Source organism: Prionailurus bengalensis, chromosome E3, assembly GCF_016509475.1.
Source record: "Prionailurus bengalensis isolate Pbe53 chromosome E3, Fcat_Pben_1.1_paternal_pri, whole genome shotgun sequence".
In the NCBI taxonomy this organism is placed as follows: Eukaryota; Metazoa; Chordata; class Mammalia; order Carnivora; family Felidae; genus Prionailurus; species Prionailurus bengalensis.
The window spans coordinates 32,878,025-32,905,674 of record NC_057357.1 but is presented as its reverse complement, the minus strand read 5'-3'; the positions used below and the strand labels follow the sequence as shown (position 1 = coordinate 32,905,674).

Sequence of the window (27,650 nt, the reverse complement as noted above, 5' to 3'; positions counted from 1 at the left end):
TTCCTCTCCCCCAGTCCTGCTCACTCTCTCTCTCCAAAATAAACAACAACAACAAAAGAATTGGAGTCAGCATTTTTCCTCCCCTTACCAACAAGGGGCTCCTAAAACCCGAGCAATTTCCAAAGAGAGCGCTTAAGGTGTCTCTTGTTATGTTAACGAAGTGATCTCGGACCTCCAGGGGAGGAAGGGGCTGGTTGCCAGGGAACCAACTAAGCTTTTGAGGGGTTAGAACTTTCCATCCCTCCCCATCCAACCCTCCCAACACCGCCCGGGGGCTGGAATTTGAGCCAATCACCAACGGCCAATGATTTCATCTAGCGTGCCTGTGTAATGGAGCCTCCATAAAATCCGAAAGCACCGAGTGTGGAGAGTTTCCAGTTTGGTGAACTGGGGAGAGAGCCGTGCCTGGAGAGGACACAGACGCTCTTGCAGTCTCTCCCCGTAACCTCACCCCGTGCATTTCTCTCGTCTGGCTGTTTCTGAATTCTCTCCTTCTATAAAAACAAAAACAGTCATCTGGTAAGTGGCAAGTTTTTTCTGAGTTCTGTGGGCCGTTCCAGCAACCTAATCGAATCCAAGGCGGGGGAGGTCCTGGAAAAGCTGATTGGTAGCTAGTCGGTCAGAAGACCAAGCAAGCTGGACTTTGGACAGGCGTCTGAGGTCCGAGGAGGTTGGGATTCCCCACTCCACAGCCGGGCAGTCCGAAGCACAGGTGACACAGCCTAGGCTTGCAACTGGCTTTTGGAGTCAGCGAAGGGGAGGGGTGCGGGTTGCGGAGGCAGTCCTGTAAAAGTGAGCCCTCATCCTGCGGAATCGAATGCTATCTCCGGGTAAAGAGCCTCAGAATGGAGAAACTGAGTTGAATTGTTGGACCACCTGGCTGGCGCCCGCAGTGTTACTTACTGGTTTGGGGAAACCACAACCCCACCCTGGAAACGGGGTTCAGCACCCCTTTACATGCCCGGGCCCTGGCCCAAGACTCTAACTTAACAGGTGTGGGGGAGCAGGTCTTCGGCAGAGGAGCCCCCAGGTGATCATAGTATGTGGGTAGGTTGAGAAACACGACCTCCAGGAGGTATACACACGCGTGTCTCAGCCCTCCCCGTGCTCATTTGAGCCCTAACAACTTCAGAAGTATGAGACTTGCCTTTCAGAGCAGTTTTAGGCATACAGAACAATTTATCAGGAAGTTCAGAAAGTTCCCGAACAGTTCCTTCTCTGCCTCCCCCACCCCAATTTCCCCTGTTATTAACACCCGGCATCGGTGTGGTCATTTGTTACAATTGGTGAACCGTAATATTGATACGTTATTATTATCTAAAGTCTACAGTTTGAGGTAGAGCTCACACTAGGTGCTGTAAGGTTGTGAGATTTGACCCCTGCATCATGTCAAGTGCTCACTCTGATGGTGTCACACAGTAAGTTTCCCTGCCCTGAAAATCCCCTGTGCTCTGCGGGTTCGTCCCTCCCTCCCCAACCCCTGGCAACCACTGATCGTTCCGCTGTGTCTCTGGTTTTCCAAACTTATTTTTAAAAGCATTTAAAAATGTAGCTAATTACATCTTTTGGCACTTGCTGAGTTTTCCACATTGAAAACGACAAAATTTCCAGCTTTCGCTTTGTTGTTTTCCTCCTCCTTGCCATCTTCAATCAGGGGGACCGAAATAAAACTCTTAAATTTAAAATCTATCAAACGCCCCAAACTAAGTAAATGTAAAGGAGATGTAAATACGCTTTGAAACGCTGATTCTGGGAAGTTTGTAGCATTCACACCTCCCGAGTTACTAAAACAGAAAACTGGGCACAGGCTTCTGGAACACTCTGTGTTCAGGAAAGGAGAATGCCGTGGATTCCACAGGCCAGAAATGACTTCCGTGGGATGATGTGGAAAGCTGAGACGTCACAGGACGGGGCAAGGGCCAGCAGGTAGGACGTTCCTGTCAAAGGACCTGTGTGAGCCACAGAGTGATGGCTTGGGGTGCCCAGGGAAATGTCTGCTGGAGAGATATTTTAGATAGAGCTTGGCATGCACACTGGCACCCGGCGAGGAGTGGGGCCGGAGGAATAAACTTGGTCATGGAGGCCACCGAAAACCACATCCAGATTGGTGCTAGCCTGGGCCATAGGGAGCCATTGAAGGTGTCAGAGTAGAGTAACCCAGTCTGAACTGTAAGGGGAAAGGACCGTAAGACGTGTAGGAGAGAAACCCCCAGAAACCACAGAGATGATTCCGTGCCGGTCTGGGTTTCCTCTCCCTCCAGCACATGCGACTGACCACACTCCCCACACCTTTTTGGGTATGACCATGTGTTCGTTGGAACGGAAGGTATGCAAATAGAGGACACTTCTGGCTGGAAGCATTTCAGAAGCAGTGTGTACATCACGCTACCTGTTTTTCTTTTTTTTTTTTTATGTTTATTTTTGAGACCATGAGAGCGTGCGCGCTTAAGAGAGAACAGGTTGCTGGGAAGGGCAGGGAGAGGCAGAGACACAGAATCTGAAGCAGGCTCCAGGCTCTGAGCTGTCAGCACAGAGCCCGACGCGGGGCTCGAACCCACAAACCGTCAGATCATGGCCTGAGTGGAAGCTGGACACTTGGCCGACTGAGCCACCCAGGCGCCCCCAAATCACACGATCTTTAGAGGCTTGTGTTCAGACAGCGTCGACAGGAGATGGTCGGGCCTTTGTCCTCTGTATCGTCGAGGAACTACAACGAACAGGTCTCTGCCAGTGAAGCTGTACAAGTAGCAGGAGCAAGAAATAAACTGTTGCCTTGAGCCTCTGCGGTCTGGAGGGTGTTCATTCCGGCCTAGGCACAGCCGCTAGGCACAGCCTACCGAGGCCTGCTAAGGCCCAGGAGGATGAGGTCTGGGAGGAAGGCAGCAAGGAGACATCACGGGTCTGTTGCTCCCCCAAACTTGAGGGCTCAAAACAACTAGTGTTTATTTGGCTCATGAGTCTGGGAGTCGACTGGATGGTCCTTCTGGACTCCCACATCCGTGGTCACCTGTGGATCTGGGTAGGTGGCTCTGTCCCACATCTTACCGTTCACAGCCCAGCCCAGACATGTTCTCCTGGCGATGGCAGAGGGGCAAGAAAGGGAAAACGGGCAAAATGTCTGTTTTCTGTTAGGTCACGTTGGCTAACACATCACGTTGGCAAAGTAAGTCACATGCCTGAGCACAGAGTCCGGGAATAGAAGGCCCTGTTCACAGTGGGAGGGCACAGATGCACCAAGGGGGGAGGGACTGGGGCATTTGGGCAGGGAGGCCATCGCGTCACACACAGGTGTGTTCCATGGGACTTGATCCCTGATCGGACCTGAAGGGAGACCTCAAGAATGTTTCCAGCGATGGCCGCCAGTCTTGACCGCCATTTCTTTTATGCACCTGCCACTCTATCCATCAAGATGTGGCCTCTGTTTCTCTGCCCCTTGAACCTAGCCTGTCCTTGTCACTTGATGTGACCAGCACAGTGTGGGAAAGTGACCCCGCACCTGTTTGCAGACTTGTACAGCTGCCGTGGAAAGGCGCTCAGGCTAAGACCACTGAATGATGAGAGACCGTGTAGAGATACGGGGGCCGTGTGGAGAGAAATGGAGGCACACCTGAGAATCTTCTCCGTTCTCCTCTGAACGATGCCACACGAGTGAGCCCAGATAAAAACGGAAGACTCGTGAGAAATAAACCATTGTTTTAACCACTACATATATCTGGGGTGACTCTTTACACAGCAGTGGATGACTGATACAAGGGAGATGGTGAGAAGAAAGCAAGGCTGATGCTCAGATTTTTGGACTCAAGTTCATAGGGCAGTCGTGGGACTGTTCTCTGAGATCAGAACTCTGGAAGGAGGAACTAGTTTGGGGGAAAAAGTTGTGGATGGAGGTTGGTTACAGCTGAGGGACACCCATGGAGTAAAATCCATCAGGTGTTGACTGGGAGACATGTGTCTGAACTTAGGAAGAAACGAGTTGAAGACTGGAGAATGTTTCCTACTGGATAGTGGAGGATGCCATCAGCATAAAGCTGGTCATCCTGGGAGGATGTGGACAGTGTGACCGGAAATGGGCCAAGAACTGAGTGTTGAGGTGTACTCGTCTTCAGAAGTGGTTCTCAAGCTTTAGTGAATATAATTACTACCTAGTGAGTGGGTAAAGATGAGGATTCCCTGGCCCAGCCCTTGAAGTTTTTGATTGAGGAGGTCAGGATGGGCCTGGGAATCTGCTTTGCAGCCTAGTTGCTGCCCATCTGCTCCCCCTCCCACAGATGGAAAATTCCATCCCAGGTGAGACAGGAGTTTGGGGAGAGGAGGAGAGACCTAGAGCAAAGCTGAGAGGTTTATTTGATTTTACTTAAAGAGTTTAGTTGGAGCACGAGAGGGAGGGAAGGAGAGAGAGAGAGGAGAGAGAGTCAGTCCCAAGCAGGCTTCGTGCTCGGCACGGAGCCTGATGCGGGGTTCTATCTCACGAACCATGAAATCATGACCCGAGCCACAATCAAGAGTCAGACGCTCAGCCAACTGAGCCACCCGGACGCCCCGATTTCACTTTTTAGTGTGGAAGGAGATCGTTTCTATAGCCTGGTGGTGAGGAATGAGGAGCGAGACGGGTTGAAGAACAGAAGATCTTTGCTTCGCTGCCACCGAGCAGATTCGCTGCATGGGCGGGCCCCTGGGTCACGAGAGACAGAAGAGAGCTATGAAGCAGTAGGGCTGCTGGAAAGAGCTGGGAGGAATACGCTGGAAATGTCTTGGGGGACATCAGTAAGGAAGTTCTGAAGTGGGGGGCTGGCCTCAGCCCTCTGCTGTGTGGCCGAGGGGAAAAGGGCCTGTGGTCACAAGAGTCGAGTGAGGCCTGCTGGCTGGGAGGCCCAGGGCCAAGTCCCTTCGCTTCTCTGAGTCTCACAAAGAGGAATCTGCATCCTGGGTCCCAACGTGTGGTCGAGAGCCCAGGCCCTACTCTGTTGGAAGCCCGGCTGTGCAGCCTCCTGGCTCTAAGACCTCGGGCAAGTCCCTCTCTCTGACCTTGTCTTATCTGCAAACTGGAGATCCCAACAGTCCCTGCCTAAGAGGTCAGAATTTCTCTCTGGGCTTGTTCACACTGTTCATTCCGTCTGAGATCCCACTTGTCAATGCCACCGCCCTGTCCTAGTCTATGTATCCTGCTCAGCTTTAAGGAATTCTTCCCTGACTCTTCCCCGTTTGTGTTCTGCCATACCATTTATAATTCTGTAATTCCCTGCTTTATTATCTGCTGTCCAAACTAGACAGGCACCAGAGCGACAGGAATCAGGGCACTTTGGTGGTACCAGCACCTCGCACGGAGTCACCTGGCATATGTTACGGATGACCTTGCCGGCTCTGGAGCTGGGAGGCCGAGGTTCATCCCTCTGGTTCCCTCGCCATGAACTGTGTGACCTCAGGAAAAGTAAACTATTTTGACCGTGAGCTTTTCTCCTCCAAAGGCACAATTTTGGAACACAGGTATAACGGATTTAGGCAATAACGATGCTAAAACCAGAGTGGCACGTTGATGAGCAGGCTAGTCACATGCTCTGAACGAATCACCTCCCAATCTTTATTCATTACAAATGGAAAAGGGTACCGTTCGCCGGAGTAACAGCAGCTTCCCCAGGTGACCAAGCCCTCACATTCCCACTGGGAATTCGGGGCATCGAGCTGTGATACAACAATAAAGCACATTACCCAAGTATGTTCTGTCGAAAACTTCTAACCTGAATCTAATCATAAGGGCAGGGATCGGACAAATCAAGATAATGGGGTATTCTATAAGGCAATTGGCCTGGACTATCCAAATTTATCAATGTCCTGAAAGACAAAACAAGGGCAACATGGGAAGGAGGAAGGCTGTTCTCTATTTGCAAAGACTAATGGGGCACCTGGGTGGCTTAGTCTGTTGTCTGACTCTTGATTTCGTCTCAGTTCACGCTCTCACAGCTAGTGAGTTCCAGCCCCCGGTTGGGCTCAGTGAGGAGCCTACTTGGGATGCCCCCCACCCCGCTCTCCGTTTCATGTGTACCTGGGGGGGCTCGCTCTTATAAATTCAAACACTTTTTTAATTTAAAAAAATGAAAACAATTTAAAAGAGGCTAAAGAGAGAACAAAAGGAAGATACGACCTTTGATTGGATCCAGGATGGAGATGTGGAGGGCAAGTTTTATCTGGGACCATGGATTAAATGGCTCTTAAATTTGAATATAAAGTGTATGTTAGCTAACAATTTTGCATCAGTATTTCTTGGGTATGAAATGGCATTGAGATCACGTAGGATAATGCCTTTGTTCCCAGGAGATAGGTGCTGAAGAATTCCCAAAGGATCTCTACAGCTCAGAACTCGCAGCGGCTCAGACAAGGTCTGCGCATGCACACAACCCTCTTGCTGAGACTTATTTCGCGCGGCTGGAGAGTCAGATTGGGCTCCAAGGGGCGGAAATACGTAAGGGCGGCTTCCGGTGACCCGCGCAGACGTCGAAGACAGCCGGAATGGAGGAGGTGCCTCAGGGTGAGCGCGCGGAGGGGGCATGGATAGGGGGGCTGGAGGGACGGGAACCCCTCTAACTGTGACCTTGTCCCCATGCAGGCTGTCCCGGGACCGGCAGCGCCCAGGCGGGCCGAGGGGCCTCATGTCAGGGGTGCCCCAACCAGCGGCTCTGCGCCTCCGGAGCCGGCGCCGCTCCAGACCCAGGTGAGGAAGGGACGAGACCTGATCCGGAAGTGAAGGGCGCCAGCCGGGAAGAGGTGGGGCGTGCGGGGACAGCAGATGGTTGGTGGTGATGAGGGACGGCCCAAAGGTTGAGTGACAGAGGCGGGACCAGGGTGCCTGTTAGGAGGGGTGGTCCCAGAGGAGGCGGGGCGTGGAAAAGTCAGGGTTGGGGCGGGGCCTTCAATCACGGAAGAGTAAAGGGAAGTAGCGGGCTGGGGCGGAGCCTGAAGGATCAGTGAGCGGAGTCCGGGCGAAGTGTGGGCGGGGCCGGAGGTTTGAGTGACAGTGACCGGCAGTGGTCGGAGGAGGCCTTCAGCACAAGGAGTAGGGTATAGACTTTGAACTTGGGGGGTGGGGGAGGCGGGGCTCGGGCTTATTCTTTGGACAACATAGTCTTCCTTTGAAAAAGGAGCAATTCTCGCGTTCATTTAACAGAAATATGCATCCATCACCTCCTGGGCACAATGGTCTGTGTTGGGGGTACTGTGAATGAGACAGACGGGGTCACTGCCCCAGTGGATGTTAGTTTAACAGGCGAGACCCACAATAAGCAACCAAGCAAATAACTTATCACAGCAATCAGTACGAAGGATAAATGGGAGGGTGGGGGAAGACTCTGGGGACTTACAGAAAGATCTTAAAAAGCAGGAGGCTGGGAGAGTTTTGAAGGTGTTCAAAGAGACTTGGGTTTGGTTCTTGGGTCCCACAAACAGTATGACCTTGAGCGAGGTTCTTAACTTCTCTGAGCCTCCATTTTCTCCATAAAAACAGGCAAGGGGCACCTGGCTGGCTCACTAGAGCCTGCGACTGTCCATCGCAAGGTCATGAGTTCAAGCCCCACGTTGGGCTTGGAGCCTACTTTTTATTTATTTTTTATTTTTTTATATATTTTTTTAACGTTTATTTATTTTTGAGACAGAGACAGAGCATGAACAGGGAAGGAGAAGAGAGAGAGGGAGACACAGAATCTGAAACAGGCTCCAGGCTCTGAGTGGTCAGCACAGAGCCCAACGCGGGGCTCGAACTCACAGACCGTGAGATCATGACCTGAGCCGAAGTCGGACGCTTAACCGACCTAGCCACCCAGGCGCCCCAGGAGCCTACTTTTTAAATAAGTGTGTGTAGGGGCAGTAGTTCTCTCATGGGGGTATTTTAAGGATTTGCAGGAAGGTGAAACATTGAATGTGTAGTAAATGTGTAGTATGTGATCGTCATCTGTGGTCATCCTAAGTGCCTGCTATTTGTGAGAGTTTCTTTGCCTTGGCACTACTGAACTTTGGATCTGGATAATTCTTTGGGGGGTGGGGGACCGTCCTGCCCGTTGTTAGACATGTCACAGCATCGTGGCCTCTATGCACTACATGTCAATAGCACCCCTTCCTTGTGACAACCAAAAATGTTCCCGGGCAGATTTTGTCCCCGGTTGGGACGTGTTAATGTGGGTGAAGCTCTTCTAGAGCTGGGAATGTAGCAGTGGATGCTGCAGACAGTCTCTGTCCTCCTGGAGCTGATGTTCTAGAAAGAGGACACAGACCGGTCAACCGATAAACGAGATTTCAGATGTGCTCATTGCCTTATTTTCTTGGCAGTCCTTATCGCCGTTAGCTAGGTTGTATTTCACCCACAATCCCTTGAAAGAGCCCCAAGGATTTAGCTGTGGCAAGTCCCTTTGGTCAGAGGCTTCATCACCTGATTTGCTTTCTTTGCAGCCATAGAAGAAATCAAAGAAAAATTGAAGACCGTGAAACACAAAATCTTGGTGTTATCCGGGAAAGGTGGTGTTGGAAAAAGCACATTCAGTGCCCACCTTGCCCACGGCCTAGCAGAGGATGAAAACACACAGGTGGGACCTTGGGCAAAACTGGGAGAGACTCCTGTGTGAGGGTTCCTGAGGGTTTGTAGAGAACGGTTTCCTTAGACTAAGTTGGATTGGCTTCCTTGGAATCTAGATCCTTGCAGAGAGAAGGAGGAAAGCATAGCTCTTAAACAGTGAAATGAAGTATTTTGTTAGATTCTCCAGCTATGAAAATGGATAGCAGGTGGACATTTAATCTCTTGGTGTGCTGATGATTTTGTCAAAATCAGACTTCTTTCTCTTTATTAGCCCCTTTCTGCCTGTTTCTAGGCCAGGAGTCTACAAACTATAGCCCAAGGGCAAATACAGCCCCTCTCTTTTTATGGCCTGTGAGCTGGAATGGTGTTTACATTTAAAAATGGTTGCTTTTAAAGTGGTAAATAGCATCCTTGATTTTGCCCACAAAGCCTAAAATGCAGTTTATCCTTGAATAGCAGGGGTTTGAACTGCATGGTTCCACTTACATGTGGGTTTTTTATGGTGCCATAAATGTATTTTCTCTTCCTCATGAGTTTTTTAGTAACCTTTTTTTCTCTAGCTTACTGTAGTGTAAGAATATAGTTACAGTGTAACACAAAAGTAAATGCTAATTGACTATTAATGTGTAAAGCTTCCGGTCAGCAGTAGGCTATTGGTAGTTAAAATTGGGGGGAGTCAAAGGTTCTGTATGGATTTTCGACTGCACAGGGGTTGTCTTGCTCAAAGGTCAACTGTATTTTCTATTTGGCCCTTGAGGAAGAAAACGTCTGCCAACCCCTGAACTGGGCCACTCACTCCTGGCCAAGTGTACACATGGGTGTGAAAACTCCCAGCTGCCTGGGCCTGCTCTCTGGATTTCAGCCTTAATGAATGGTGTGATGTGGTGAGGAAGAGGGGGGAAAAATGTTTTTACCACAAAGTTCAAACGGAAATTTACAGTCCCTGCGATTTTTAAAAATACGTTGGATTATTCATGGGAGTCGAGATAATTTTGCATTGACCTTAGAAAAATGACCCTCCTATTCACTTTGGTTGCCACTTTATGCCTAATAAAACCATGGATACTGTGGTTTATGATTTGTGTGTGTGTGTGTGTGTGTGTGTGTGTGTGTTTTAACACAGAACACATTCTGTGTTTTTGGTTTTTTCTAGAATGAAATTTTGTTTAAAATTCCAATAAATACTTAACACATCAGAGTTACTAGAGTAGCCTGGGTGTCTCTTAGACTCCAAGTCTCTGGTAGGTTGACCCTGAAACGACAGCCCTCGCTGAAGGCTTGTGGCTTGCCTGGCCCTGTGCGTGCTGTGGGTCAGAGAGCCTGCTGTTCTCTGGACGTGAATTGGCAACTAACTGCGCTCTGGTGCATCAGGATACTCTTCAGGGCCTACGTGGAAAAACAGTTGTATTTTGTTCGTGTTGAAAGCCATTTCTTCTCTCCGTTCTTCCCGTGGTCTTTGTGCCTCCTTTTGTACATGGGCTTATCTTTGGGTATTAGTTTTCTCTTCGTGCGTTTTGAATATGGAGTAATTTTTTTATATACGAGGGCTGAGTTTCAGTTCAGATTTCTTTTCTAACTCTGATAAATGGCCCTCCGCTTTTTGACTTTAAAAAAAAATAAAAAAGTGCCAGAAGGGAATGTAGAAGTGCAATTAATTCAATATCGAAGTTTCAAAACTGCCATGTGTTTATTTTTAAATTCTGAAAGCTGGGTGAATTTCAGCGTTTTATCCTTGTAGGAGATAAACCATTCTACGTTAGTGTGAAATACCACCGTAAGATCTTAACAGAAGGCTTCATTTCTGCAAAAAAGCCAGCTACAGTGGGTAGGAGATCAAGCCTACCATTTTGACCTGCCCTCAATATACACGGGGGCCACTGAGACACCTCACCAGTATCTAGGGACTCTAGGAATACATTTTTCAAATCACTGGATTAAGGAGTTAGAGTTTGCGGGGCGCCTGGGTGGCTCAGTCCGGCGAGCAGCCGACTTCAGCTCAGGTCATGATGTCACAGCTTGGGAGTTCAAGACCCACGTTGGGCTCTATGCTGGCAGCTCAGAGCCTGCTTCGGATTCTGTGTCTCCCTCTCTCTCTGTCCTTAACTCACTTGCGTTCTGTCTCTGTCTCTCTCAAACATAAATAAACATTAAACAAAAAACAAAACAAAAAAAAAGAAATTAGAGTTTGCTCCAGGGGTTGGCAAACTTTTGTGTAAAGAACATTTTACACAAAATGTGAATATTTTAGGTTTCGCAGGCCATAGGAAGGCCTACAAAGACTAAATCTTTTCTGTAGCAAGTATTTAGTCCTGCCCTTACACATAAGTGCAGCCATAGACAATCTGTAAAGAAACAAACATGGCCATGTTCTAATACAATTTTATTGTCACTGGTACTTGAATTTTATAGCATGAAACTGTGTAATTTCTTCCCCCTCTCCACCCTTCTAAAAACGTAACAACCGTTCTTACTTTGTGGGCTGTACGGAAACAGGGAACGGGCTGGGTTTGGCGCCCAGATTGTAGTTTACTGGCCCCCAGTTTGGTTTGTAGCACTAGAAGCACCGGTGCTGGCAGGGGAAGTGCCTCTTTGGAGGAAGGGTGAACCCTTGGGGAGGCCACAGGCCGGGAGTGAAGCGGCTGGGCTGGGTCATCTGAAACGCCCGGTGTTCTCTGACTCACCCAGGCTCTGAATTCTCCCTTCTTCCTTCTTCTTGTTCTGATCGTTTGCTGGTGCTGGAGCTGTTCCTGCCGGCCTCCAGTGGCTGAGGTGGGCTTCTCTGGAATTTGGCGTCCACCCTCCAAGATGTGCTTTAGGGATTTCGGACACAGGAGAGAGAACTTGGAGGGACCCCTGGGCTTGAAGAAGGCGGCCTCTGGACTCCGGCAGGGACTGAGGGAAGTGTGTGTGGCAGGCAGTCTGGTGGGGTTCCTGCAGGGAAGGGAGCCACAGATGAGGCTGAGCCAGACCAGGGAGGCTTTGAATGACCTAGTAAGACATTTGGCGAGCAAAGAGGTAGGATTTGAGCGTTGTGTTAAGAGCATTGCACTGAAGTCGGCCAAGCATGTGACTGAGTATCATTAGAGGGTACAGGAAGCCAGGCGGGAGGCGGTGTTTGTGGCTGCTCCTGGAGGACCCGGAGTAGGGCCGTGGGTGGAACAGTGGCCAGGGAACAAATGAAGGGAGAGTCCAGGAGACTGAAGAAGCAGGGCCTTACCGCTTTTGGAGAAAGGGCAGAATCAGAGCTCCAGGGTGGTGGGTGCTGTAGAGTGTGGTGGGCAGGAATACCGGCCCTGGAGTCAGGCTGCCTGGGTTCCCATCACAGCTTCGTCCACACCGCTTCCGTGACCTCAGGCAGGTTCCCAGGCTCTCTGCCTCCGTTTTCTCTGTAAAATGAGCGTCAGCACCGAAGGAAGTAATGGGTGTAAATGTAAAGGGCTCAGTATGGTGCCTGACGGCGGGGGAAGTGCTCGGTAAATTCTGTGACGGCCGTCCTTACTGCTTCGTCCACCAACTGGAACGGGAGGGGGAGGCGGTGACGATTTCGACTTTAGCCTACCCCAAGCACCGTGCTGAGGAGGTTCGAAATCTACTTGTTGACTGCTTCTTCTGTCAGTCCCTTGCCGTTTGAGGATCGCGTTTGCATTGGCCGGTTGGTCAGCCAAAAACTGTGATGGTTTCCCTGAGAGAATATCCACATTAACCAGAATGCTCTCTGCCTTTAGAAGCAGTCAGGCATATTCCTAAACGGTCCGAAGATGGGCTTTCACCAGGCCAGAGGCAAGTAACCACTTGGAAGGAGACTGTTGTTTACACACACAACGATGCTTCCACTAGTTACGTTCTGAAGTAGTTGTCTGGACTCCGCAACTGAAGGGAAACACACCATCCAGTGTGGAAATAGGGCTGGTAGGCTGGATTTCTTGATGCACTGGTGGCTTACAAAAAAAAAAAAAAAAAAGTCTGCACTTAGGAAAGTGTATTTCCCCATAGATCCTTCTCATGACTGGGAACGTCACTGTCTCCAAAGGCTGGAGGCTGTTGACAGACGGACAGTAGACTCTGCATCTATTGTGTTGATTAATCTCAAATAGCACATGTTCCTTCCTTCCCTAAATTCAGGGGGGCAGTTCTGGTCCCTTTTCTGTCCACTGTCTCGGGGAAGCGCATCCCTGACTCTCAGCAGGACTGTTCTGTGTTAGCACTCAAGGCAGGCAGGTGTCCCAACAACTTGTTAGCGAAGGGTCTTGAGCCCCGAGGGAACAGAACTAGGACGACGCACCCCCCGCTCCCACTGACCACCGGCAGTCTGGGATTTTGTGAGTCGTGGGGAAGGGAGCAGAAGCTTCGAAAGTGACACCTCAGCTGGGAGACCACAAAAGCTCACACACTGTCTTTCTGCGGCAGAGTCACCAACTCCCACAAGGGACCAAGTGGTCATCTTACTTTGTGATCTGAAAGGGGATTATAGCATTAGCGGGCCCTCTCTGGGGGCTTCTGGACGGAATAAGGCATGTGTCCGGGGCTTGTAGACTTTAGAGCTTGGAAGGGGTCCGATGGTCTCCTGAACATTGGCTTCTGGGATCAGGAGCTATGACGGTTGGGGTGGAGAGAACAGTCCACATGGGTGGCTGGATGGAATGCCATCAGGGCTACAGCTTACCTCCCGTCACCTCTTTTTTTTTTTTTTTTTTTTAATTTTATTTTATTATTTTTTTAAGGTTTATTTTTGTGAGAGAGAGGGAGACAGAGTGTGAGCAGGGGAGGAGCAGGGAGAAGAGGGAGACACAGAATTCGAAGCAGGCTCCAGGCTCTGTGCTGTCAGCACAGACCCCAATACCAGGCTCGAACTCACGAACTCTGAGATCATGACCTCATCGGAAGTCAGACGCTTAGCCGACTGAGTCACCCACGTGTCCCCATCACCTCTTCTTAAGGGGAAGTTTGGGATCCTGATGGTACCCTGTTCCCCCAGTCTCTGGCTGGGAGATCGTTGTGGCAAAGCCTGCTTGTCTCATCAGGCTTCTAGAACCTTCCACAGAGGCCCCAGTAAGGTTTACTCAGGCACGTTTGTCTCTACTAGGGTTCTCTGGCTTGAGCAGAAAGGGAGTTAGTTGGATCGGTTCTGGGCTAGTGACAGGTTCAAAAGGAAGTGTGAAGGGGACAGGATACATGGCCGCCCAGAGGTCTGGATAGCAGAGACATGTCAGTCTTTTTGGACACCACCAGGGAAGAGAGTGCATGGGATGTGTTTCTTGCACTCCTGCATCTTTGCACTCAGGATTTGCCCCCTTGGTTGTGGGGAGCCTGGTTCCTCTAAACTGATAAAATCGTTCCCCTAAGAAAGGGTGCAGAGACTGAGTAGAAACCGAGAGTGCGAGGAAAGCCTGTTAGGATTGCAGTGATGGTGTGATTGCCTGAGTCGCGAGGCCCTGAGGTAAAACGTCTAGATCATTAACACCCACCAGCCTCGAGTGCCAGCGTGAAGGGAAGGAAACCGGGTCCTCAGCTTGAGAATCGTTGGGCTGCGTTCTCCACGTGGCCCAGCAGGGGGCGGGGGAGCCAAGAGGCTGATCTGATCATGAATCGGTTCCTGATCCAGGGTGAGCAGAGTGAGGAAGTGGAGGCTGGGGTCTGCTGGGAGCAGCGAAGAGGAAGCAAGAAGCGGATTTGGAGCAAGTTCAAAAGTTACCCGGAGGTGCTGCACTCCGGATTGTTGACGTCGAAGTCTTGAGAGGAATGCCAACCCTCCTGCTCTTCAGAGGGTTCCTGAAGGCATCTCCCAGCCTGTCCTGTGTCATGCGGAGAAGCTGGGGCGTTTGGGGTGGGAGGAGTCCTCCCAGCCTTCACACAGCTTCCCTCGACTTCCTTCTTACCTTCAGTGTCCTGGTAGGCGTTAAGGGGAAGCCATCACTAACTTTCATGATCACAGTGCAGTGCAGCTTGGTCAGAGGTCAGCGAGAGCCTCCACTCTGGCCTTCCTCTCCAGGCCCCTCGGGGTCACGGAAGGGGGCCCGGTGTTGGAGTCGGGAGACCTTGGTTTACGTCCCAGCTCTTCTTGCTTATTGAACAAGTCAGTGGGCCTCTCTGAACCTCAGTTTCGTTTTCTGTAAAGCAGGGATAATGATACCCACCTCCCCTTCGGGCACACGGTCAAGGCCGAGTGAACAGTGAGCAGTGGCTGCACCCGAATCTTTGACCGGACATTGGGTTGTTAGATCACCCTGGAGTTGGGCCAGACCTGGGGGTGGGTGCTGAAATCATTGGCGTTGATGGACTGTGCCGCGTTCTCTTCAGGACTTCTCGACTGTGTCTCCGTCGCCTGGAAGATGCATGCTGTAACTCCCCTGAGATTCCATTTGGTCCACATCTGACTTAGTTTCTATCTTCTGCACTTCCTCTTTTCCTCAAGCCCCGTTTCTTTCCCAGTAGTGCACATCTGGAGGACTGCACACTCAGTTGCATCACTGCTCTGGTCTCTTCTTGTTTCCCAGGTCGCCCTTCTGGACATTGATATATGTGGGCCATCGATTCCCAAGATGATGGGACTGGAAGGAGAACAGGTGAGAACTGTAATGCACACCACAGCCAGTATCCTCACGGCAGACGGCTGGGCCGAGCGGCTGATCCCAGACAGAGCAGAGCCGTGCGTCTCCACCCGGCCATGCTGAAACCAGACAAACATTCACTGGTCCGTCTACGTGAACGACAGCTGTGAACGGTTGTGGGGGGGTGGGATTGTATATAAAGTCCACCCACGCCCTTTGAGAAGTATTAGTTTCAATGCCTTCTTGGAGGGGAAGGGAAACACGAGTGAAATGCAGAAGTAAGACACAGAAACTTCACTCTGCCTGGGAAAGCTAGGCCGGTCTTTGCCAGGGGTCCATACCCTTGGAAATAGGGGAATGTTTTTGCCCTCGTTGTCACCCCTAGGGAGCTGAGGCTGCGAGGCGGGCAAGTGACCCGGAGGAGGACCTCAGCCCTACAGCAGTCTGTACAGGTGCTGATCTCTCCCTCCTAGGTGGTAAGAAGCAGTCCCAGAAAGGGTCCCCCTTGAAGACAGTGCATTAAAGTGAGGCCGGAGAGCTAGGATGTTCCCAGGGTGTTAGATTGGCTCATTCTTCACATAACTGCTGGGCACCGTGCGCGAGCTGGGGGAGCGTAGTCAACAAGGCAAATAAACATCCAGCCCTGGTGGGAGGGGGGCAGCTGACAGATCAAAGATAATGAGAGCAGGGTAGGGGGGATGGGAGGAGCAAGGGGAGCTGCTGCTTAGGAGGGTGTGGTCCAGGGCATCCTGCTGGGGAAGAGCCTCCTGGGCTGAGGGAGCCAGGTGCAGGAGCCCTGGGGCAGGAGTGTCACCAGCACAATGACTAGTGGCAGGGTGACGGGTAGGGGAGCTGGACAGTAGCCAGAGGCAGGCAGGCCGGGCCTATGGGCGCTACTCAGGGCTGGGATTTGCTGCTGAGGGCGCCTCGGGAAGGGGCATGACACCATCCAGGAGGGAGGAAGAGCTTAGGGGTCCAACACGTGTGCTCATGTGCCATCAGTAACCAGCTTCTTCGCACACGCCCACAGCACGGCTCTGTGTTTACTTGTCAGTTACGGGCACGTAGCACTGAATGTACCAACAGGTGAGTATTTTATAGACGCTGAATTTTTTACATGGTGAGATAAAATCGAAGTGATGCTGTTTTCTTCTCATACCCTGTGGGGTTATTATGTTTTTTACCCCCTCTTTTAAGCCTGCCATTGTGGAGGATGAGTTTAAATAGGGAAGAAGTTTGTTGTTTTGTTTGTTTTAATCTTTGTTTATTTTTGAGAGAGAGAGAGAGAGAGAGAGAGAGTGTGTGTGTGTGTGTGTGCGCAAGCGGGGGAGGGGCAGAGAGAGAGAGGGAGACACAGAATCCGAAGCAGTCTCTAGGATCTGAGCTTTTAGCACAGAGCCTGATGCGGGGCTCGAACCCATGAACCGTGAGATCATGACCTAAGCTGAAGTCAGATGCTCAACCTCTTGAGACCCTGGGCGCCCGTTTTTGTTTTTTTTTTTGTTTGTTTGTTTATTTTTTTTAAATGAAGACCTGGGTGAAATAGGTGAAGGGGGACCAAGGACACACCTGTTGTGATGAGCAGAGTAGCAGATGGAATTGTAGAGTCGCTGTGGTGTATTCCTGAAACTGATGCAACGCTGCATGTTTGCTGGAATTAAGAAAAGCTAAAAGACCCTTAAAGCCAGTCATCAGAGACCACCTGGTTTATGGTTGCATGTCTGTGAAATGTCCAGAACAGGCACCTCTGTAGAGACAAGGGTGGGTGGTGGTCATCTAGGATAGGAGGGAGGTGGAAGGATCGGGGACGACCGCTAAGGGGTGACGAAAATGTTCTGAAACTGACTGGTGGTGGGGGCCCAGCTCCCGCGAATATCCCGAAAGCCACTGAGCTGTTGGCTGTGGGAGACTGACGTGGCGTGGGAATGAGATCTCCGGAGAGCGTTTTAGCAGTAGGGCTCCTGTGCTGCCCGGCGACACAGCTGCTAAGACTGCCGTGTACTTGGAAGTGGAGTCAGGTCCAGCTTGAAGAGGAAGAGGCGGGGTGGGGTTGAACGCCGGCTGTTAACGAACGTCTGCTGGAAAGAGAGTGTGAATCATGAAGTGGCCCCTGAGCTTCCTGTCGACACCTCTCCCCTGTGTCCCCCCCCCCCCCCCCCCGCCCAGTTCTTGTGCTCACAGGCTGACACCCCGGCCGCCGATGGGCCAGGGTCTGTGTCGCTGCTTCACACCTGGCCTTTTACAGAGACAGCCTTGCTGTGCCACAGTCCCCTGCACATCCTCGACAACCCCCGCCTGGTTGCTGTCACACCTGTAAAATACCCCCGGCCCCAGGTTATATTTGAACCTGACTAGACATAACCAGCCAGGGTTTCAAAATAACCCAACTCAGGGAGGGTGGGGGGTTGAGAAATAGAGCTTGTATGACCCATGGCCTCTCCCCAGCTGTTCACTCTCTAGTAAGGATTTAGTGGTAGCATTTGAGAGGATGAATTGTTTTATGAAGTTGTTTTCTTAATGTGTAAATCGGTCTGTGTGAGAAGTGTGCCTAAGCGTGTCATTTCTTACAAATGCGTGTGTCCATGTTTGTGTTTGTGCAGGTTCACCAGAGTGGCTCGGGCTGGTCTCCCGTGGTGAGTTGGTTTTGTTTTGTTTTTCAATGTTTATTTTTGAGAGAGAGAGTGCGCAAAAGTCGTGGGGGCGGGGGGTGGGGAGGGAGACACAGATTCCAAAGCGGGCTCCAGGTTCTGAGCTGTCAGCACAGAGCCCGATGCGGGGCTCGAACTCAAGAACCGTGAGATCGTGACCTGAGCTGAAGTCCAAGGCTTAACTGACTGAGCCACGCAAGCACCCTATTATTTCTCTTTGCCTTATTTTCAGGGTAGTGTGTCCTGTGTACGTAGCAGATGTGGGTTGGGCTGGCAACACTTTCCTCAACCCAACGCTCAGTCAGCAGATACTTACTATCGAAGGACTGTTTTAGGTGCAGGGAATACAGTTAAGATCAGGCACTGGCAAACTGTTTCTCCGAAGGGTCAGATAGTAAATATTTGCAGTTCAGGGACGGTACGCTACCTGCTGTTGTAGTGTGAAGGTAATAATACGTGAACAAATGACCACGGTTGTATTCCAATAAAACTTGACGTCCGAAAGCAGAAGGTGGGCGAGATTTGGCCTGGAAGCTAAGGTTTGCCAACCCAGGTGAGAGCAGTTAAAGGATGCTTCAGCTGAGGTTAGGCTGCAGCACAGGGCCCCAGGGGGCCTCTTTCAAGTCCCCCCCCCCCCCCCATATGGTAACCCTTCTTCTCCCCCTGCTCAAAACGATTTGTGGGTTTAAAGAATGAATAGACCCAAGGCGCCTGGGTGGCTATCGGTTAATGGCCTCACTCTTGGTTTCAGCTCAGGTCATGAGTTCACGGTTTGTGAGGTCAGGCTCCGTGCTGACAATGCAGAGCCTACTTGGAATTCTCTCTCTCCCCGTCTCTCTCTCCGTCCGTCCCTCCCTCTCTCAAAATAAATAATAAACTGGCAAAAAATAATGAATAGACCCATAAGTCACGTGGTCATTTAGTTCCCCAAATGGTTTTTTCATTTTGAGCTCAGATAAATGACAAGGAAGTGCCTTGCCCTGTGGTTTTAAGTGTTTCTTGTTTCATCCTGTTTAGTTCTTGGAAGACAACCTGGGGGTGATGTCCGTGGGTTTCTTGCTCAGCAGTCCTGACGATGCCGTTATCTGGAGGGGACCAAAGAAGAATGGTTTGCCACTCCACTTTTTCTCTTTGCTTACCATCTTCCAAGGGCAGCCTGGCCCGTCAGGATGGCAACTGTGATCTGCCGGGCTTTTGCACTGTATCATTTGTAAGCATCTCGTGGCCTCTGTTGTTGCCTTCACTGGTTGAAGAGAGCCTAACAGAAATACCAGGGGCTGTTTGACAATTTTTAACATCTATGATGGCATTTTTCTCCTTAAGACCTCTGTAACCATGAAATTATTTTCACTGTGGTTTTATAGTAGCTTTTCTATGCCCAAGAAAGGTGTGAGGTGACATCATAGCAAGGTGATTGGGCCGCTGAGGCTTAAGGTAACCATGCACAAGTGTCTTTTAGGACAGGGCTCCTGAGCCCAGGCCCTCGCGACTTCTGGGGCCAAGAGAATTCTCTGTTAGGGGAGGGGTGGACTGTGTTCTGCCTTCTAGGGTGCCGGCACCATGGCCTCTAGCTGCCAGATGCCAGTAGCGCGCCCCAGCCCAGCCGTGGGCAGACACCCCTGATGTAGAGCACAGACCAAGTGTACGTGAAGATCCTGAACCGCCTCGAGAGAGTCGTGAGTACGGAAACGAGAAAGAGAAGGGCCTCACTGGATCTCTCTCCAGGCATGATTAAGCAGTTCCTTCGGGACGTGGACTGGGGAGAGGTCGACTACCTCATCGTGGACACCCCGCCGGGCACGTCGGACGAACACCTCTCGGCCGTCCAGTACCTGTCCGCGGCACACGTCGATGGGGCGGTGATCATCACTACTCCTCAGGTGAGCGAGCGCCCGGGCAGAGAGGGCGCCACGCTGTGCCCTGTCGAACGGTTTCTTTCTCGTGCGGTCTTGAGCCCCTTTTCTTGAAGCAGCTCCCGCCAACACGTGCTCTGACCGCCCTCGGTTCAGATCTGCAGAAACTTGTGAAATGTTTTGTCCGTGGTCCAGGCGTTTGCTGTGTACGAAATGAGCATGCCGCAGTTCTGTCCACAGATTAAACAGCGGCTCGAAATCGCTTTGAAGTGGCCTTCACCAAGCCCGCAAGGCCACTGGTGCTGTTAGAATTCAGCCTGTCCCTCGTGGTCACCTCCCCCCTCACTGTGCCCCTGCATCCATCCCCCTGCAGTGCTTCTGTTCACGTCTCCGACAAACGGAGGAAGTCTGGTTTTCCGTACAGCCATCTTCGGGTATAGACAGCTTCTGGATAAGCTGCTACAGCCCTTGCCCCTTCTTTAGCGACGCCCGGGTCCTCCTGTCCCAGTCGCACGCAGGCCGTGCTGGGAGCACGCTGAGAAGAGAGCAGTAGCGTCAGCCTGAGTGAGCCCAGCGATGAACAAACACGGTCAGGTTTGCGATGTGCAGTGTTCTTGTCATTGCTCTCACAGGGTCCCAAGAAACGAGTTACGCCCGTCACGGTACTCTCCTCCACTCCTAAGAAAGCACAAGAAAGTAGGTTTTTGTCTGCGAGGCAGTCAGTATCACCCCCTGTCAGACCTGCGCCGAACACCCACTACGAACACGCCCCGGGCCAGGCGCCAGGGAGGGAAAAGGCCGGTCCTCCCTCAGGGCCTGTGCGGTTCACGGAGGAACGTGGGTGCCGGACGCAGTGCATTTGTGGCGCTCCGACAAGCGGGGGTGACCACGGCGGGCCACGTGGGGGTGCCTGGGTCAGGGAGCGGACGACGCGACAGGCACGAGAGAGGGCTCTGGTGCTGGTCAGGGGGCCTCTGCGGGGCGTGCAGAGGAGCAGATACGCCCCTCTGGTGGCTGCAGCGGAGGGAGCACCTGTTCCAGGGAGGGGCAGTGGAGGGAGGGTGGCTTTGTCCTTAGGCTGGTCGGGGCCACTCCAGGCCGGCCACACGATTGAGTGTGGTCCCAACAGGTTACCGCAAAGGAAAAGCATCTGTTCGGAATGCAGCGCCATGTCGTGGGATGTTGATAGCGGGGAGGCGTTAGGGGGGGTGGGCGCAGGGAGCATACAGGAACTCTTGCTGTTCAGTTTTGTTGTGAACTGGTTCAAAATCATCTGTTGAGAAACCACAGAAATCCACTTTGCATCAAGGTGGCTTCTTCAGGGCTGCCTGGGTGGCTCAGTCAGTTGAGCATCCGATTTCGGCTCAGGTTCATGAGTTTCAGTCCCATGTTGGGCTGTCGCCTCAGCCTGCTTTGGATCGTCCGTCCCCTTCTCTCTGCCCCTAGCCCACTCACGCTTGCTCTCTCAAAAATGAAGAGACGTTAAAAAAAGAAAAAAAAGGCTAAGGCAACTTGACTGTGAAAGAGAGCACAGACTGCCCCTTGGGCTCAAGAAGAGAGGCACAGCAAGAGCAGAGGCTGGCCCTTCTCCTGGAAGCCATGGAAGAACACTCCACATTTGTGTGCCCTTCCTCCAGAACCTCTCGGCAGAGTGTGACATGACAGTAGGGTCTCCCGGTTTCTCAGAGCCCTTCACAGCCACCGTTACAGGCAGCGGACCCTTTTGGGGGGCGTTTTTGACACAGCGGTGCCACCAAGGAGAGAACGACAAAGGTGCAAGGAGATGCGGGGACTCTTACCAGCTGACCTTCTCGCTAAATGTCTTTGTGTCTCTCCCTCCGTGCCAGAGAGACCGAGAACCAAAGGTGTGCTCAGGAGAGAGGGAGGACTGGAAGCCTTGAGCCTCCGGGCACCCCCCACGTGGTAAAGCCACAGACGTGTCTGCAATACTGTGGCACCGGGGCGTGGAGAGGGTACTAAGCAAGCATTACACAGTGCTCATGCTGTCAGACGAACTTTCAGAGTTCAGAAGTGAATTCGATCTCAATACGGGAACGTGCCTTAGTTTCTTGTCCATAAAGCTGTGTTCAGAAGTCGAGATCAGAGGTTAGCAAACTTTTTTTTTTTTTAAATGGCCAGATATAAATATTTTAGGCTTTAAGTCTCCTACATCCTGTCACAGCTACTCCCTTGTACCATTGGAGGACAAAAGAGCCTGGGATGAGATGTGAAGGAATGGGCATGGCTGCGTCCAGAAGTTTCTAAAAACAGCAGGCCCACTGTCCCCTGATCTAGACAATGGTGCACAGTCGTGTACTGCTGAGAAAACAACCCTGAGGTGTCTTAAAAGGTTATTATTCTGCACATTCATTGTACGTTTACCATATGGCTGTTCAGGTTTATACTTTCGGGGTTTGTGGGAGTCCATGCCCCAAACAGGCGTCAGCACATGGTCAGCCTCAAATACTTATTAAACGTGAGGCTTTCTGGTGCCGAATCCACTGCACTGCCGCCCCTGCCCGCACACGGTCTGTCTTCACTTTGATCTTGAAATAAATGGTGTTTTGAACCTTGACAGGAGGTGTCCCTCCAGGACGTCCGCAAAGAAATCAGCTTCTGCCACAAGGTGAAGCTGCCCATCATCGGAGTGGTGGAGAACATGAGTGTCTTCGTCTGCCCCAAGTGCAAGGTGGGAGTGCTGCGGCCCAGGCCTGGCCGCCCAGGCCCTTCCTCGTAGTGGTGGAGGAGAGCCCGGGACATGGTTTCTGTGTCACAGTTTCTGCTTTCCCCCTCATTTTGGGAAGTGGGATCACACACACACACACAAAATACTGCTGATTTAAGGAAAACTCTGCTGGGGTGGTTACTGTTTCATATTCAAACAGCCATTTTTTAAAGTTGCTTTAAAATGTCCAGTTTTAATTCTGAAAACAAAGTCCTAACTCTTCCCTTTTAACTTGCCTCATAGAAAGAGTCTCAGATATTCCCACCAACGACGGGGGGCGCGGAGGTCTTGTGCCAGGATCTGAAGATCCCTCTCCTCGGAAAAGTGCCTCTGGACCCACACATAGGTGGGTGAGTCTGAGCGCCGATCTCAACTTTGTGTCGCCAAGCGGGGTGTTCACACCCCGCGCGGCCGCGACCGTGGGGCCACAGATGAAGGGCCCGCTCTCAGGTGCTCACCTCCAGGCAAGGGAAACCGTAGGCCGCGTGGGTGTGTAGTCAGAGCGAGTAAACCTCTGGGTCACGAGGGGGCCACGTGGGGCCTGGAACATGGGTCACGACTGTCTGCAAGATGCTGGGAGGCCATGGGAGAGGAATTCACCCAAGGCGAGGGGGCCGGAGGAGGACTGGGCAGGGGTATGCTGGGCGGTCCCGTCTCAGGAATTAGGTTCTGAGGTGAAAGTCCTGAACACAGTTAGCCTTGGTGTTGGTCTGCCTTCATGGGCTAGGTTACATGAAAAATGCCCCCTTTTTAAAAAGATTATTTTAATGTTTATTCTTGAGATACAGAGACAGAGCGGGGGAGGTTCAGAGAGAGAGGGAGACACAGAATCCGAAGCAGGCTCTAGGTTGCGAGCTATCAGCACAGAACCTGACCCAGGGCTCCAACTCACAGACTGCGAGATCGTGACCTGAGTTCAAGTGGGACACTTAGCCCACTTGAGCCACCATGTGCTCCCAAATGCCCCGTTTTTAATGCCAGGGTCCCGCACATCCCCTCTAGACAACCCCGTGAGCGGCAGTGAGCCTGGAGGAGGGAATGGTGGACCCCATCCCCATTGTGTGTTGACTGTTGCTAAGTGGCATGGTGGGGAGGGCAGTCCACACCTTTTAAGTTATACCTGCCTCCACATTTGTTTCCCGGGGACCACAGAGTTGAACTTGGGTATGTCGGCCGTGCCTGTGACGTGTGGGAGCACGAGCAGAGGGGCCTGGGCCTGCAGGAAGCCAAGGGGCGAAGGCTGGAAGGCAGGCTGGAGCCCAGGTGTGGACAGCTTTGCAGCCAAGCTTGGCCGCTGGGCCTTCAGCAGTTGGGAAAGGAGAATCAGACCCTGAGCCAGGCCACAGGGGCGAGTGCTGAGAGGGAGACCTGCAGGCGGCTCTGCAGGGGAGTGGGGAGGAGGGTAGGACTTGCCCGCGGCTGGGCGTTGCCATGTAGAGGAAGGGACGTGCAGGAGAGGGAAGGGGACAGGACTTGATGGTTGGGGAGAAAGTTGGCTGAGGTCCCAGCCATCTAGGAGCTGGGGCCGATGGGCAGCCATGACCATGGGAGACACGGGTGTGGGGAGGGCCAGGTTCCTACTCCTTAGAGGCAGGGGAGGCTTGAGGGTTGGTAGCAGGCTGGGGAGCTGTGTGGGCCACGCCCAGGCAGGCCAGATTGTTGGGGGGCTGGAGGGAGGTGGGGCCTAGAGCACGGGGTGGAGGGTGAGTGCGGGGCTGCCCCAGGACTGCGTGCCTCTCTGGAACCCTGGGGCCCAGGAGAATATCCCGGGAGCCTTTGCTCCCCCTTGAGAAGCACTCTGCGCTGGGGGCCTCCCAGGTACCACAGGAAATCCCAGCTGTTCTTTTAGGGAGGGGCAAACACCCAGGGAGATTAACCACTTTGCGCCGACCAGGGGTGGTGCTGAGTTCGCCCTTTTCCCTCAGGTGGTCAGAGCACAGGTCTCCTGCTAAGGGTCCCCAGCGGCAGCTGGAGCACAGGGGCGCTGCTGAGGGACAGGCTCGGCAGTGGCTCTGGGCACACCCACTGCTGTGAGCCTGTACCCTAGCTGGAGTCCGGGTCCCTCAGATCCCTATGATAGGATGGGAGGGGCCCGGAAGAGCCTGTCCAGGCTCGGGGAGCCCCAAGCCAGTGTGCAGGTCCCAGCCCCTGTGAGGGAGAGAGGCAGCTGCCCTCCTGCCTGACTCCGTCCACTAGTCACAAAGAAGCAAAGTTCTAGCACTTTACAAGAGCTGCTAGCAGAGGCCCCTGGGGGCGGCTGCGGCTCAGTCTGAAGCTAAGAGAATGAAGTGTCTTCTAGGGAGCAGTCCCGTGTGACGTTACATGTCCCTGAGCCTCATTTGTCATTGAAATCACGAGACCAGCGAGGAAAGGGGGTTAGCACGTTCGTACAATGGAAAGGAAGACAAGGCAGTGAGGGCACTGTGACCCTCGGGAACTCTTTTGTCCAGCGGGAGCCAAGGTGGATGCCCGGACATAGACAGGAAGGGATGAAGCATGCGCTCCAGCCTGGGTGGGAGCCCTGGGGCAGGAGGTAAGGCCACCTCACTCGCCCTGGGGTTCTCAGCCCCTCCCCGGCCTCAGAGTCCTGCTTCTCCCCACCGCCGGCTGGAGGCTCCAAGTCCTGACAGCCGCATCTGTAAGAGGGGGTGATAACAATGCCCCCCCCATCCCTGCCGGGGGGCTGCTGCTGCATTGATGTCCCCAGAGGACACCAGAAAGCCTCAGCAACAAGCTCTTCTGACAGGACTGTTCTTGGAGCACAAAGGGGAGCCTTGAAAATGGGGAACGAACCAGGGTACCTTTGGAAGGGGAGGGCCTACTGGGGAAGGGAAGACTTGAGAACATCGTGGCCATCACGGGACTCTGCTAGGATTCCCCAGACCTAGTCTAGCTACCACATTTCTGCCATGGTCCCAGGGTAGCCCGGGCTCATCTGGGCTCCACCTCTGCCAACCCCCTCTCCTCTTGGATCCTCCCTGCACCCCCCCCCCCCCCGCCTCGGTTTCCCTGGCCCTGTGCCCAAGTACGAGGGGAAGTGAGGAAGGGATAGTTCGGCACTTGGCCTTGCCACGACCCACCTAAGGTTGGGGAGCAGAACCATAGACCTGCTTCTCCAGCAGTGCTGGGTAGGCTGATGGGGTTCTGCCCAGGATAGGGGGAGAAGAAAAGAGCACCTGCCTGGCAGGGTCTCCGACCACTGCCAGAGGTCCCTGCACCATGGCACCTGGATCCTAGGACCCCAGTGTGTGTCCTTGGGAGGGTGCCGGGAAAGCCCAGCAGACAGGTGGCCGCTGCCGTGGAAAACGCACCGGGTGGAACCCACGTCTGGTACACTCCTGTTCATTTTGTGTGTTTCTCAGCTTTGCTCTTGTCCGGTGAGGCTCAAGGCCTTCCTAAGGTCACATGACCAGAAAGAACCCCCAGTTTGTGTGGCCACTGTCTTCACCGATGTTTTTTCATTTATCTCAAGGTAAGAGTTGTGACAAAGGACAGTCTTTTTTGATTGATGCACCGGATTCCCCAGCTGCTTTAGCCTACAGAGGTATCATTCAAAGTACGTGTGCGTGTGAGTCCCGGGAACTCAGAGGGCTGTGGGGCTGAGTGGGAGAAGATCCTGTCTAGGGTCAACTGTAGAGCATTAGGGTCACTGCCATGCAGCCTCAGGTGGGGACGGGAGGGCTAGTAGGGGCTGGGATGACCCTCAGCCCAGGAAGCCAGGCGTCTGTGAGAAACTGGTTAAAGGAAAAAAACAAACCTGTGCTGACCTGACTACATTGGTGGGCGGCCATTGGAAGCCTGGATTTTAGGGGGGGTTGGGAGGGGTCAGTTGTTAAAGCTCATGGCGCACGGTGGAGTTCCTTTTACCTAGGAAGATGGTGTCCGGGGCCAATACCAGCATTCCCAGGATTCTTGATCTGTGGAATGAGCCGATGGGAGACAGGGCAGCAGCAGAACAGGGCTGTTTTGGGAGTTAGGCCGTCTGGGGGTTCAGCCCTCACCAGCACAGGCATGGCTGCCGGAGGCACTGCCTCATCGTCACTGCTTCTGTGTCTCGTGTTCCAGAAATCCAGGAGTTCTGTGGTCTCCATCAGCCAAAAGAAGAGCACCTCATCAGCTCCTGAAACACAAGAGAACACTCAAGACGCAAGCCACACTTGCACTCCAGCCTGAGCAGCGTGGGGACAAAGTGGGGTCACAGGCAGAAAGGGACCAGACTCTCGTATGGCGTGAAGTCATTTTTTTAGAGATACCTGAGTCACAGGATTTGTATACTTTTCAACACACATAAAGGCATTCTTTACAAACATGCCTCTTAAAAATAAGAACCTCAAACCTCTCCCCCAAGGCCTGCTTCCAGGAAAGAGCCAACGGCTTATTGGTCGGGGAATTCTCTGCTGGAAGCTTGTGCAGTTATAGAACTTCTCCCTCAAGCCACTGCTGCCTCAGAAGATAAGCCTAAAAAAGAACCCCGGTGATGGATGTGTGGCTTCACTGCAAAACCCAGTCATGGCTTCAAGTAGCACAGTCCAAACGCTGCTTCAGAATGAGGGAAAAATTAGTCCCCAGAAGCCCTTGAAAAGCTCTTAAATCACCCATGGAAACAGAAGAGGTCATCTGTGTCTGTACCTAGTGCACACTATATCCCGTAATTCCCAGCATCCTGTAAGACAGCTTATAGGGTTTTTGTTTTTTCTTAATTACATAAAAGGAGACACCCATGTAAATTCTAGAATTCTCTTCATTGCCAGGAGACGTGCAGGAATAGACACCGAGGGAAGAGTAAATTCCCGTTTCCCATCTCTCTCGGGGCGTGGGCAGACAGATGGGCAAATCCCTTGTTCTCTCCCTCTCTTTCTCTCATTTCCTGCCCCCTCCCTTCATGCCTGCACACATGGTTGACTTTGTAGGTGTTCAGTGTGAGGAAAGGGCAGGGGGGAGGCCTGCAAAACCCGGAGGACACAGGCTGGCTCGCCCCTGGCTCTGTGCCCAGGCCCCCACCTTGATCCCACCTCTTACCTAATGCTTGTGAATCTCCAGCCCCTTGAGGCCAGGCTCCTGGAAGTCCCTTGGGCTGGCCTGCAAGGGGAAAAGTCAGCTGTGGCTTTGTCCTCACAAGTGAGGGGGCCTGATTCTGCTGATTCAGGGGCCAGAGCAAACCCACGATGTAACCAAAAGCCCACAGAGCTCATGGCTCAATGTCTTGGTCTAAAGCAGACCTGGTCAGATTTTAAGATGGTTCAACCAGTTGTAAGAAGAGCCTGGTCAAATTTCAAAGATTACTCTCACGTGTAGAAATATATGCAAAGTTAAAAAATA

At 52.3% G+C, this 27,650-nt stretch overlaps 2 protein-coding genes across 4 annotated transcripts in view; one reads left to right on the top strand and one right to left on the bottom strand.

Moving 5' to 3' along the window:
* The first annotated feature begins 348 nt into the window (after positions 1-348).
* Positions 349-27,650, top strand: NUBP1 (nucleotide binding protein 1). 3 transcript variants are annotated; one of them, XR_006294236.1, is made up of 13 exons: positions 349-519; positions 6,310-6,523; positions 6,602-6,706; positions 8,434-8,567; positions 15,052-15,120; positions 17,706-17,738; positions 18,771-18,861; positions 19,479-19,633; positions 22,185-22,295; positions 22,575-22,677; positions 24,782-24,864; positions 25,804-25,887; positions 26,397-26,462. XR_006294236.1 is itself a non-coding variant. In XM_043560543.1 (12 exons), coding segments are annotated over exons 2-12 (918 nt in total). In that variant the 5' UTR covers positions 351-519; positions 6,310-6,504; the 3' UTR covers positions 26,399-27,650. The 3 variants fall into 3 exon arrangements, 2 of the variants coding, with proteins under 2 accessions (XP_043416478.1, XP_043416477.1); XM_043560543.1 differs by lacking the exon at positions 24,782-24,864 and having other exon boundaries at positions 351-519; positions 25,804-25,899; positions 26,397-27,650; XM_043560542.1 differs by lacking the exon at positions 24,782-24,864 and having other exon boundaries at positions 354-519; positions 26,397-27,650.
* TVP23A (trans-golgi network vesicle protein 23 homolog A) overlaps positions 25,775-27,650 on the bottom strand; it is a 29,160-nt gene continuing 27,284 nt past the window's right edge. The window contains exons 7-8 of the mRNA XM_043560544.1: positions 27,351-27,410; positions 25,775-26,451 (exon numbers count right to left, since the gene is read on the bottom strand). Coding sequence (XP_043416479.1) covers positions 27,351-27,410 — 60 coding nt within the window. The 3' untranslated portion in view covers positions 25,775-26,451. The remainder of the gene's footprint in view (positions 26,452-27,350; positions 27,411-27,650) is intronic.